General features: G+C 47.0%; 1 protein-coding gene across 3 annotated transcripts in view; it reads right to left on the bottom strand.

Moving 5' to 3' along the window:
• The window catches only part of ndufaf6 (NADH:ubiquinone oxidoreductase complex assembly factor 6), a 37,097-nt gene that overhangs the window by 14,124 nt on the left and 10,174 nt on the right, over window positions 1-12,799 (bottom strand). For 2 of the 3 annotated variants that reach the window (XM_078540793.1, XM_078540794.1), the window contains exon 4: window positions 2,962-3,018. In XM_078540793.1, the coding sequence (XP_078396919.1) occupies window positions 2,962-3,018 (57 nt within the window). Of the gene's footprint in view, window positions 1-2,961; window positions 3,019-5,251; window positions 5,376-12,799 lie in introns of those variants that run through there. The other variant, XM_078540795.1, reaches the window with a different exon arrangement.

Raw genomic sequence — 12,799 nt, 5'->3', positions numbered from 1 at the left:
GTTTTTTTTTAAAAGACATAGAACCAAAAGCTGGCTGAGAATGTAAAGTAACCACCTGCTGGAAAATTCCCATGTGGGTTACACTTGACCGACTAGTCCAGAGAACATGTAATGTCACACCCATAAGGTGTTAAAGCCTATTTTAGACAGAGGCACTTGAAAGGGAGAGATGCAATGCAAAAGGCTGAACTCTAAACTCCTCTGGTTGCAGAGACAATGGAGACTGGTTACCATCTCAGAAGGAACCATCTCCTGTTGAGTTATATCTCAGAATGTAGAAATTGGTCCAAGTTGAAAGAAAGCAGATTTTGGGCGAAAGTCGTGTTTGCTTTTTCCCTCCCAGGAATACACAATAGGGGCTAAAAAGCCAGCTGCAAACCTGGTCTGCGTGCGCTAGTTCTGGTGTGCTAGTGTGTGCTGTGAAGGTCACAGCAGAGGAACAGCAACCAGGCATCACTGCAGTTAGCAGGTAAAAGGCTCTCTCTGTTGCTGGTGGCAAGTCACAACTCAGCAAAGCCATAGTCAAGAAGGAAAACAGGACAACTCCTTCAGCCAACCTGTAGAACCAAGTGTCTCCAAACCAACTGCTCAACTGCCAAAGTCAACTCTACCGCAATCACCCAACTTCACAACCACAATGTTCAATCATCTTCTCCTCCCAGACAAGCCAAAGACTGATTCATATATTTTAAAACTTTTATCTTGGACTCAACTTCTCATTTCTAATCTATCTGTACGTGTGTTGTGTTTTTTATTATTTTTTCCTCGGGTTTTTAGTAACTAATAAACTTACTCTTTCTTTGACTCAAGAAAACCTGGTTAAATTGGTTTCTTTTAAAACATTAATACATTTGGATTAGGAAAAGGTATCCAAGAGGGAAGGGATCCTTTTCAAATTAAGCTTGTTGTGATCAACCGAGGGGGTTGAATAAAGAAGGGGAGCCAGTTCATCTCTCCTCACCCGGGAGCATAACAACGTGGGGTATGTCGTCCGGGATCATAACAAATTGGGGGACCTCACCCGGGGATCAGTCGTAACACTTGATATCATGTGGAGTGAATCGAATTGGCTGAAGACTGGCATCTCTGATGCTGGGGACCTCAGGATGAGGCTGAGATGAACCAATCAGCACTTCTGGCTGAAGATTGTTGCAATGGCTTCGCTTTATCTTTTCTACTGACGTGCTGGGCTCCGCCATCATCGAGGATGGGGATATTTGTGAAGTGTGCTCCTCCGCTGAGTTCTTTAATTGTCCACCACCATTCACAACTGGATGTGGCAGGGCTGCAGAGCTTAGATCTGATCCATGGGTTGTGGGATCGCTTAGCTCCATCCAGCACTTGCTGTATATGCTGGTTCGCACGCAAGTAGTCCTGTGTTGTAGCTTCACCAGGTTGACACCTCATTTTTAGGTATGCCTGGTGCTGCTCCTGGCATGCTCTCCTGCAATCTTCATTGAACTAGGGTTGATCCCCTGGCTTTGTGGTCATGGTAGAGTGGGGGATACGTTGGGACATGAGGTTACAGATTGTAGTTGAGTACAATTCTGCTGCTGCTGATGACACACAGTGCCTCATGGACGCTCAGTCTTGAGTTGCTAGATCTATCCCATTTAGCATGGTGGTAGTGCCACTAAACACAATGGAGAGTATCCTCAATGTGAAAACAGGACTTCATCTCCACAAGGACTATGCAATGCATTACTCCTACCAATAATGTCATGGACAGATGCATCTATGGCAGGCTGGTTCGTGAGGATGAGGTCAAGTATGTTTTTCCCTCACCACCTGCCGCAGACCCAGTCTAGCAGCTATGTCCTTTAGGGCTTGGCCAACTCGGCCTATAGTGGTTCTACCGAGCTACTCTTATTGATGGACTTTGAAGACCCCCAACCAGAGTACTTTTCTACGCCCTTGTCATGCTCAGTGCTTCCGCCAAGTGGTGTTCAACATGGAAGAGTGCTGATTCATCAGCTGATTGTGACTGGGAGGGCAGGGGGTGCAGGCGGGGCAGGTTGGGGGTGTGGGATGGTGCAGTAGGTGATAATCAGGGTTTCCTTGCCATGAGACTTCATGGGGTCCAAAATCGATGTGAAGGGCTCCCAGGACAACTCCCTCCTGACAGTATACTACTGTGCCACCACCTCTGCTGGGTCTGTCCTCCTGGTGGGGCAGGACATACCCAGTGATGGTGATGGTGGTGCCTGGGACATTATCTATAAGGTATGACTAGTCCCCCAGATGTTAATAAGGCGGAGTTTGCAGGATCGACAGAGCCTAGGTCAATGCTAGGTGGTCCGTCTGGTTTCATTCCTTTTAGATTTTTTAGCAGTTTGATACAACGGAGTGGCTTACTGGGCCATTTAGGAGTCAACCACATTGCTGTGGATCTGGAGTCACATAGCCAGTAGGCCAGACCAAGTAAGGACAGCAGATTTCTTTTTCTAGATGTTCTAGCTGTTTTCACAATAGAAAACGAAAATCTACACTTTGCCACTGTGGCTGAGGAATTGTTTCTGCCTTTTAATAGGATGCAACAGAATATTTCCTCTCTATTCAATTACCAAAATGGTCCAAGAGGCTAACTGCAAAAATAAGATTTGTTTGGCAATTCCATTTTACGGGGGAAAAATGGGAGGCAATGAGCATTTTCTTCCTCATTTCTAAACAGCTCAACTGTAGCCATAATCCTTCAGCCTGAATGCATAATTAATGCTGAGGATACCTTTGTATCTCCATGACTGGCTAAAATGGCTGACAGGAAATGCACAGTTCTATTCTATTGCCTCTCTTCCTCATTAGCTGAGATTATCTGCGAACAGAAAGATACTCTATGTGGTGGTATATCAGAACAGGTGACAATCAAATATGGAGTGGGCCAATTAATGGTCTGTAACTATCTAATGTCAAAATACTGGGTTAACTTGGCTTTAAAGTACTTAAATAACAAAGCATACTTACCCGTTCATCAATAATTCTCAGAAACCATCGTTTCGTCAGCTTGTGCTTTCTTACTGCCTATCAAATGACAATAGAATTTCAGAACAATTTAAAAAAGGCAATTGTTTGCTTGTTTAAACTTTCCAAAAGCGCTTTACTGCAATATAGATGAATGCACAAGATTGATCATTTTTCCAAAGCAGCTTATACACTGATGCTAAATTTGTCAAATCAATTACATTTTGACCAGGCTAAAACCTTAAAGAATTTGGTGAAATAAAGTTAATGCTCTCAGAATAAAAGGGAAAGTGGCAGCATAGATACAAAGTCGATGAGTGACAAAGTATTGGTGAACGTTTGTTTTTCAGACCGGAAGAAAGCATACAGTGGCGTTCCTCAGGGGTCGGTACTATGACTACTGCTTTTCTTGATATATATTACAGGTAGAGTACTTTAAATCCGGCAACTTGGAACCTCGTGTGCACCAGATTTCAGAACTTGCCCGTTTTCGAAAAAATAAATTTATAGTCCTTAATTCAGTGAATAGGATTCACAGGAAAACTAACTGATATGATTGCAAAATGTTTTAGGTTAATGGCCACGTTGCTGCTGATATTAATTCATTTTTCACTCATTGGATTTAATAACTCTTTCATGCCTCCCCCACTTACCTACAGGTGGGGTCGAGGTTCACTAAGCCACTTAGAGCGCTAGAAAAAATGTTTTCGGACACCGCCAATTTTCAGGTAGCTAGATTTGAGGTACTCTACTTGTAATGACCTAGATTTGGGCATGCAGGGCACAACTTCAAAATTTGCAAATGCCACAAAACTTGCAAGTAATGTGAACTGTATTGAGGATAGTGGTGTACTTCAAGAGGATATAAACAGGCTGGGAGACTGGGTGGACACTGGCAAATGAAATTTAATGCAATTGTTATGAGACAGCCTTTTGGTACAGCTGAGAGTTATTTAAAAATCCCAGAGGAAAACTTTAAACAACTGTCATAACCTATATATTTTTTTTAAGTAGTATGTTTGAGTTGCAACTCTAAATTCAGGAATCAGACCACCAGTTCTCGAGACGTTTTACATTAAACTAAATGAAACATTTTATTAATTTACACAGGTTAAAACATAAACATGGCTACAAATTACTACTATCATAACTTTTAACAAATTCCCAAACTAATCTCCATTAAGGCAACAGCAACCCATCGATTTTACCAGACACCAGGCAAACCATTTTCACCTTACAAATTCAAAACAAGGTTCCTCTCACTTTGGTTCCTGTGGAGACAGTTGTAGGCTTACAGCTAGTTTGATCTTACATTGCCTCTGCTCTACACACACGACAACTGCTGAAGTTATACCTAGCACAGCTCATTGAACGTAAATTCTCATTGTATCACCAGCCTCTTTGAACAATAAAACCCCTTTCATAGTACCAATTTTATTAGTAATATAAACATATTTCTTGGTCTCTTCTAGCTAGATGCCAGATTTCATTCGCCTTCTTAAATGCTGTATTCAAAAAGCGCAAATGCAAATGCAGTCTACCTCTCTGTTTACATCACAAGTTAGTACACATCAAAGCACCCAGGCTAGCTGGCTTTAATCCAATTAAGACACACCCACAGACTAAACCTCTATTTTAAAAGAAAAATATTTTCCAATAACATTATATACATTAATAGCTTCATGACAGCATTGAGGTGTGAAGTGATACATTTTGGTAGGAAGAATGAGAGGCAATAAAAAATAAAAGGTACAATTCTAAAAGGGGTGCAGGAGCAGAGAGGCCTAGGCATATATGTATATAAGTCATTGGAGGTGGCAGGACAGTTTGAGAAAGTGGCTAAAAAGTCATAAGGGATTCTGGGCTTTATAAATAGAGAACAAACACAAGGAAGTTAAGGCAACACTTTATAAAACGTTAGTTTAGCCTCAAGTGAAATATAGGGAAGAATTTTCAGTTTGACATGCGGGGGGCTGGCCCCACACGTCCGTGCGTAAAATGACGCACAGTGGTGTCGGGCGAGCATCCCAACGTTACACGCGTCATCGCGATATTTCACTGGGCGGGCACATGATGAAGTTCGATGTGCGCCCGCCATTAATTAACGGGCCAGTTAAGGCCCTTTCGTCTTCAATTGACGGTGATTTTTAGGTGCCCATGCAATCTTTGGGTTGGCGCATGGGCAGGAGGGTAAAAGGCTTTTCTATGAACCTCATTCACGGGCGGGACAAGAGGGCTCAGTGGGGTCATCAATCTGCTTTGTGGAGTATTTATTGGAGAAAGTATTTTAAACTTGCCTGTGTGATCTGCAGTAGTTCAGAATGCATTCCAGCAGCTTTCTGTGTACTTTTAACCTTCAGGTCAGCACTCTGCAGTCAGGAATCTTTAGCAGGCCTGTAGCTTTCAGGACTCCTCCCCTTAGCCTGGGTATGGGATCTGATGTGTCCACCGGAGGCAGCTCCTCTGAGGAAGAAGGGAGGGCTAGAAGGAGGCAGCGGCCAGGAGTGCACATTCAGCCTCCAGGGGAGTCACCTTTGGGAGTACAGGCGCAGGCACAAGGGGTGCAGGGCCAAGAGGTAGTCCAAGGTGGAAGGGGCCACAGAAGACGCCACTATCCTGCTGCCAGAGTATACAGGTGGCGAAGCAATTACCTCAATATGTCTGAGGTGCAGTGCTGGAGGCGGCTCCGACTGTCAAGGGAGACAATGAACCAGGTGACTGGCCCTGAGATCTCCCTTGTGTGGGCAGACACCCCATGCCAGTGGCTCTGAAGGTCACAGCTGCCCTCAACTTCTATGCCTCTGGCTCCTTCCAGGGGTCGATGGGTGATCTTTGTGGTGTCTCCCAATCAGCTGTCCACACTTGTGTCAAGCAGGTCACAGATGCTCTGTTCAGGCATGCATTGACCTTCATCCACTTCCGCTGGGAACATGCAAGCCAGACACAGCGAGCCAGAGGCTTCGCGGCCATTGCTGGCTTCCCCCGTGTCCAGGGTGCAATAGACTGTGGCCATCAAGTGAGCCCGGTGCCTTCGTCAACAGGAAGGGCTTCCACTCCATGAACGTGCAGATAGTGTGTGATCACAGGATGCTGATCCTACAAGTCTGTGCAAGGTACCCAGGCAGCTCCCACGATGCCTACATCCTCAAACACTCCCAGGTGCCGGGTCTCTTCAGTGCTCCAACCCGGCTTGATGGCTGGATGCTGGGTGACAAGGTCTATCCCCTCAGAAGGTGGCTCATGACGCCTCTCCGCCATTCAATATCAGAAGCTGAGCAGTGGTACAATAGGAGCCGCGCCTCCAAAAGGGCTGTGGTGGAGAGAGCCATCGGCCTTCTCAAGATGTGCTTCCGATGCCTGGACTGCTCAGGGGGCGCACTCCCGTACCTCCCAGATTGTGTGTCGGTAATAGCGGTTGCATGCTGTGCTCTACACAATCTTGTGCTGGAAAGGGGGGATGCAGTGGATGACGAAGACGTCGACTCATTGTCTGCGGCTGCATATGATGAGTCCAGCACTGATTCTGAGGATAAGCATGCACAGGGGAATGCTGAGGGGGTCGACGCTGACCCGGGACTACACCAAGGAGGCAGGGACACCCGGGAGGCTTTAATCCAACGAACCTTCAGCTAGCACAACACAGATGGATCAGCAGGACCAGCCTTGCCTGGCGCATCCATACTCGACACCTGAGCGCAAAATCTGCCAGGTCATCAGCAGGAACTAAGGGCCGTGTACATAAATTTGAATGTCCAAACAAACACTCGTGACAGTTTTCTTAAACATACACATGCAGAACAAACAAGCCACCCTCAGCCATGGTCACACATCTGAACTTTAATTTTCAAATCAGATGTTCTCCCAATTGTAAAACAATACTGTAAGCAAGCAAAAATAAATTCTAAGGGCCCAATCTCAGGCCAACACAAAAGCACCATTGTGTGCCTATTGTGCCTTATGTTTCCGTTTGCTGGTGCTACGTCTTGGTGCTGCCTCATCGCTCGGAGAGGCGATCTGAGACAGCCTGCTGACTCTGCTGTCCTGTTGGCCTCGATGACCTTGGCGGTCGTCCTCTGGCCTGTGGAGGGCCCGCCTGGGAGGGATCTGCCAGTTCCACAACTGGCATCTCCCCAGTTGTCGCAGCCTCACCGGATGATATGATCACTGGGAGAGGGGCAGAGGATCCGGTGCCCTCATCCGGAGCGCCCTGAGAGGAGCCCGCAGAGACAACAGGCAGCTGTTGTGCCAATGTGAGGTCACCTCGGACCTCCCTGCTCACCGTGGATGGATGGGCAACGAGCTGGGAAGCTTGATGCCCAGACCATCTCCGACACTGGCACTGACCAGCTGTGGCCAATGCCGCTGTGAGGGCTTGCAGGTCCGAGCGCAGCCCCAGGAAGGTCTGATTGTTCTCCTGGAGGTGCCTCTCCATGAGAGTCGCCACTCTCTCCATGAAGGAAGCATGACGCTCAGCCATGAGGCTCATTGCATCAGTGATGCTCTCTGTGGACTTCTCCACCACGGACACCAAGCGAAGCATAGCCTCATGTATCACACCCAGATGCTCCCGCACACCCAGCCGCATTTCCTGCAGCTGCTGTGTCACAGACGACACCAGAGGCACATCATCAGGCACCAACTGAGCATGTGCCTGGCTCCCTGCAGTCCTCTGACTGCTGGCGCCATCGGCACTCTGTCTCTGCCAGCTCATCCAGCGAATGTGAAGTACCCTCTCTACTGTCCCCCGGGACACTAGCCAATGTTCCAATGCCCACCGAGGTGCTCGTATCTGCGCTGGTGCCTGCCTCGCAGAAATGGTGTGATGCTGGTGAGACTTGAGGGCCCTCAGGAATGAGAGGGGTATCTGCAGCTCCTCCTGCCGGCCATGCTCTGATGATGCTGAAAGGAACAACAAGGACAGTGGATCAGTTAGCGTCTACACAGTGACAAACTTCATCCCTTTCCCCCTGGTTCATTATTCGCTCAACCTTCCAGAACCAATGGACACGAACATTGGTGAGGTGTTAAATAGTGAGGAGGATAGCCGTATATTACAGGAGGATATAGAGAGGCTGGTCAGATGGGCTGATAAGTGCCAAATAGAATTTAATATAGATAAGTGTGAGGTGATGCGCTTGGGCAGGACAAACAACGCACAGGAATACACGATGAATGGTAGAACCGTGGGAAGTAACGAAGATCAGAGGGACCTTGGTGTGCATGTTGACTGGTCCCTTAAGGTAGTGGGACAGGTACATAAGGTGTTTAAGAAGGCATATTGTATACTTGCCTTTATTAGCCAAGGCATAGAATATAGGAGCAGGGAGGTAATGTTCGAACTGTAGAATACGCTGCTTAGGCCACAGCTATAGTTCTGCGTGCAGTTCTGAAATGCGCATTATGGGAGGGATGTGATTGCAGTGGAGAGAGTGCAGAGGACGTTTACCAGGATGCTGCCTGGCCTGGAGAGTTTCAGTTATGAGGAGTGATTGCATAGACTGGGGTTATTTTCCCTAGAGCAGAGGAGATTAAGGGGGGGACATGATTGAGGTGTATGAACTTATGAGGGGCATAGATAGGGTAGACAGAAAGGAACTTTTCCCCTTGGCGGAGGGATCAGCAACCAGGGGCATAGATTTAAGGTAAGGGGCAGGAGATTTACAGGGGATGTGATGAGCAACCTTTGCACACAGAGGGTGGTGGGAATCTGGAACGCACTGCCTGAAAGGGTGGTAGATGCAGAAACCCTCATAACATGTAATAAGTATTTGGATGTGCTCTTGCGATGTCATGGCATACATAGTTATGGGCCTAGTGCTGGAAAATGGGATTAGAATTCTTAGGTAGTGTTTGACCCCGCGCATCCTCAATGGGCCGAAGGGCCTTTTTCTGTGCTGCACACCTCTGACTCTATCACTCTATAACTGAGCAATGTTGCAACAATAACAAATTTAACAATTATCAGTGCTATGGATGTTGGGAGGAAATTGCGGATCTCGCTGTTGGCCTCAAAGGTTAAGGCTACCTGCTGGGTTAAATGCCCAATGCCAACGTGGTACTCACCCTTCCAGAGCGCAACAAATCATTGAAGCGCTTACGGTACTAGATCCAGGTGCGCCGCACCACGTCACGGGAGCTCACCATCTCCGCCACCTCCTCCCAGGCACGCTTCGTTACGTGGGGTGGGGAGGCCTCCTCCTCCCATCCTGGGGGACCAACACCTCCAGCCGTGATGCCACCTCCTCGAGGAGGGCAGCAAGGCATTCATCTGAAAAATGAGGGTGCATTGGCCCCCCGCTGGCCTACCCTACAGCCTGCCCTGCTCCTGTGGCAGACCCTGCAGCCTGGCCTGCTCCTCTGCCCTTCCCTCCAGCCTGGCCTGCTCAGCCGACCCCTGTGGTGCGCCCTCAAACAGGCCATTGTCAGCAGCTTACAGGAAGCTGCCAGGCCTTCTTTTAAACAGACTGCCGTGTCGGCATTGGACCCGGCAGTCTGTACATGCCCACCGCCGCCCGCACACTCCCGCTATCCACGGGAGTCGGCAAATACACTGGGCGGGCCTTAATTGGCCCGCCCATGAAAAATGGCAGCACGGACCCGATCACGGGCGGTGATTGGGTCCGTGCCCACCCACACCCACTCTCCCCCCACCCCCAAACGGAAAATTCTGCCCATAGTGTCCAATTCTGAGCATCACACTTTAGGAAGGATGCGAGGGCATTAGAGAGGTTGCAGAAAAGAATTACAGGAGTGGTTCCAGGGATTGAGGGACTTCAGTTACAGTACATGGATAGATTGTAGGAGCTAGGTTGTTTGCCTTAGAGAAGAGAAGATTAAGTGGAGATTTGGTAGAAGTGTTTAAAATTACGTGGGCTCTGGACAGAGTAGATAGAGAGAAACTGTTCCCATTGGCAGAAGGGCCGAGAACCAGAGGACACTGATTTAATGTAAATGGCAAAAGAACCAAAGGCAACATGAGGAAAAACATTTTTTATGCTGCGAGTAGTTAGAAGCTGGAATGCACTAGCGGAAGTGTTATGAGGACAGATTCAATCGTGACTTTCAAAAGGGAATTGGATAATTACCTAAAGAAAAAAAATGCAGGGTTACGTGGAAAGTGCCAGGGAGTGGAGCTAGCTGAATTGCTCTTGCAGAGAACCATCACAGACAAAAAGAGCCGAATGTCTCGTTACGTGCAATAACCAGTCTATAATAAATGTATTAAATATATTATGGCTTAAAAGTCGACTTCCAGCTGTGTTGTCTTTGACACTATCAGCTACACCGCTTTAATTGTCACACTGCAATGACATAATTTACCCACTGATACCTGTGAAGCAAATGCGTGAAATGCTTCTTCGAGCTTGGGACACCATATTGTTTATTCACAAAGTGGTTTCTCATCACAAGTAAGTTCGTTCAAAATATTTAATTGAAATAATCCAAACTTTTATTATTATTAATTAAATATTATGTTTCATCCCTTCAGGTTTAAACATTTATATGCATTATAAGTTTGAAGCATTCAGCTCTAACTTGCCCACAGTTCTAGCACTACGCTTGCCAGCCTTCATGCTTCCTACTAACGTTGTTACTGTCAATCTGTTACCGACCATCAATACTTCCACTGTGCTTTCCTTGTCCCCCTCATCATTTGGCTGCAATTATGGACTTTGCAGTCCATTGTCTGAAAACAGTGCCCACTAGTCAGTAAGCAGATGCACAGTTCCTGCAGTATGGCACAAAAATAAGCTCTGGTGAATGAAAACTAGTCGAAAAACAACTTATGCCAGTTGGAACAGGGAAGGAGACAGTGTTAATACTTACATGACATGGGAAATAAAAGAGCCTTAAAAGTTAAAAAAGTGAGCACAAGGGGAACTGAAGTAGAAAATTAATACCATTCCCTCAATAGGGGAGTAGCAATGTGATGTACAGGTCTGGCTGGAATAGTCTGAATTTGGAACAAGTGCTTCTTGATGCCCAAGGAAACTGGAATCCCTTTTCACTGTTCTGAGAGGTTGCCCCCGGCAGCTGGGGAATCTAGAACAAGGGGGCACAGTTTCAGGGTAAGGGGACAATCATTTCGTACCGAGATGTGGAGAAATTTCTCCACTTAAAGGGTTATGAATTTTTGGGGCTGAATTTTCCCCCCATTGGGGGGGAAATTGATGGGCGGGCACGTGCACCCTTTCACGTGGGCGGGCCAATTAATGCCCACCCAGCGTGACGTCCACACAGAAGTGCAGGCAGGGTGGGGGGGGTGGGGATTCCTAAAATCGTGAGTGTGCTCTTTCGCGCATGCGCACAAAAGAGCACATTGATCTCCCTGAGGCTAAGTGCAGCATCAGGGAGATCAGCTCTAAATGTGAAAAAGCTCATAATAGAAAAATAAAATTTCCCTAACATGTCCCCTCGTGACAGTTGGGACATGTTCATAATTTCCAAAAAAACTTTATTAAAATTTTTAAAACCCTCCATGAAACCTCATCCCACCTGTGGATGAGGTTTCATGTTTTTTCTAGCTCCTGTTGGGGCTCCTGGCCTACCCGCCAACCTTAAGGTTGGATGGGCAGGTCCACTAATTACTTTAATTGCTCTGTCAATGGCCTCAATTGGCCATTGACAGGTCGGCGGGCGCGCAGCTGATTTTGCTGTACCCCCACCTTCCTGAAAATTTAAATGGCACACGGTAACGTCGGGAGTTCTGCCCGACGTCACCACATGTCATTTTACGTGTCGGCGAGTGGGCCCCGCCCCCGCTCACCAACGGTAAAATCCAGCCCTTGGAATTCTCTTCCCCAGAGGATTGTGGATGTTCTATCATTGAACATATTTCAGGCTGAGATAGACAGATTTTTGGTCTTTCAGGGTATCAAGCAATATGGGAAGTGTGCAGGAGCCTTTGATCAGCCACTCATGATCATACTGAATGGCAGAGCAGACTCGATGGACCGTATGGTCCATTCCTGCTCCTATTTCATATGCTTTACTGATGTAAAGTCGTGGTTTATCCACAAGAAAGCTCAAAGCTCATATTTATGGGTCTGACAAAAGGTGCTACTGAATGCAGTAGGGATACAGGGGGAGGCAGTGGGATAGTGGTATTGTGTCAAGAGGAGATGTCTATAATGTTATTGGAAATTATTGTTAAATTGGAATTGTAGTAGGGTCTGTGTCTATGCGTGCAGCGCTTCACTTCCACTTCCCTCAATTTAGTCTACTGCATTCGCTGCTCCCAATGCGGTCTCCTCTACACTGGAGAGACCAAATGCAGACTGGGTGACCGCTTTGCGGAACAGCTTTGGTCTGTCCGCAAGCATGACCCAGACCTCCCTGTCGCTTGCCATTTCAACATACCACCCTGCTCTCATGCCCACATGTCCGTCCTTGGCCTGCTGCAACGTTCCAGTGAAGCTCAACGCAAACTGGAGGAACAGCACCTCATCTTCTGACTAGGCACTTTACAGCCTTCCGGACTTAATATTGAGTTCAACAATTTCAGATCATGAACACTCTCCTCCAACCCCACCCCCTTTCCAATCCCCCCTTTTCCAATAATTTATAATTTTTAACAAAATATATTTTTCTTTTCCCACCTATTTTTAAATTTATTTTGATCTATTGTCTTATCTCCACCTTTTAGCTCATTTCGATCCCTTCCCCCCACCCCACCCCCACTAGGGCCATCTGCCACTAGCTTGTCCTGCTTGCTACCCTTAATGTCCCCATTAACACATTCCTTAGATAATATCACCACTGTCAACACCCCTTTGTCCTTCTGTCTATGACATCTTTGGCAATCTCTTCTTGGCCTCCACCTATCACTGGCCCCCTATCT

The sequence above is a fragment of the Cetorhinus maximus genome, chromosome 4, assembly GCF_964194155.1.
Source record: "Cetorhinus maximus chromosome 4, sCetMax3.hap1.1, whole genome shotgun sequence".
Lineage (NCBI taxonomy): Eukaryota > Metazoa > Chordata > Chondrichthyes > Lamniformes > Cetorhinidae > Cetorhinus > Cetorhinus maximus.
The sequence above is the reverse complement of the archived record's forward strand: the minus strand, read 5'-3'. Positions and strand labels throughout refer to the sequence as shown.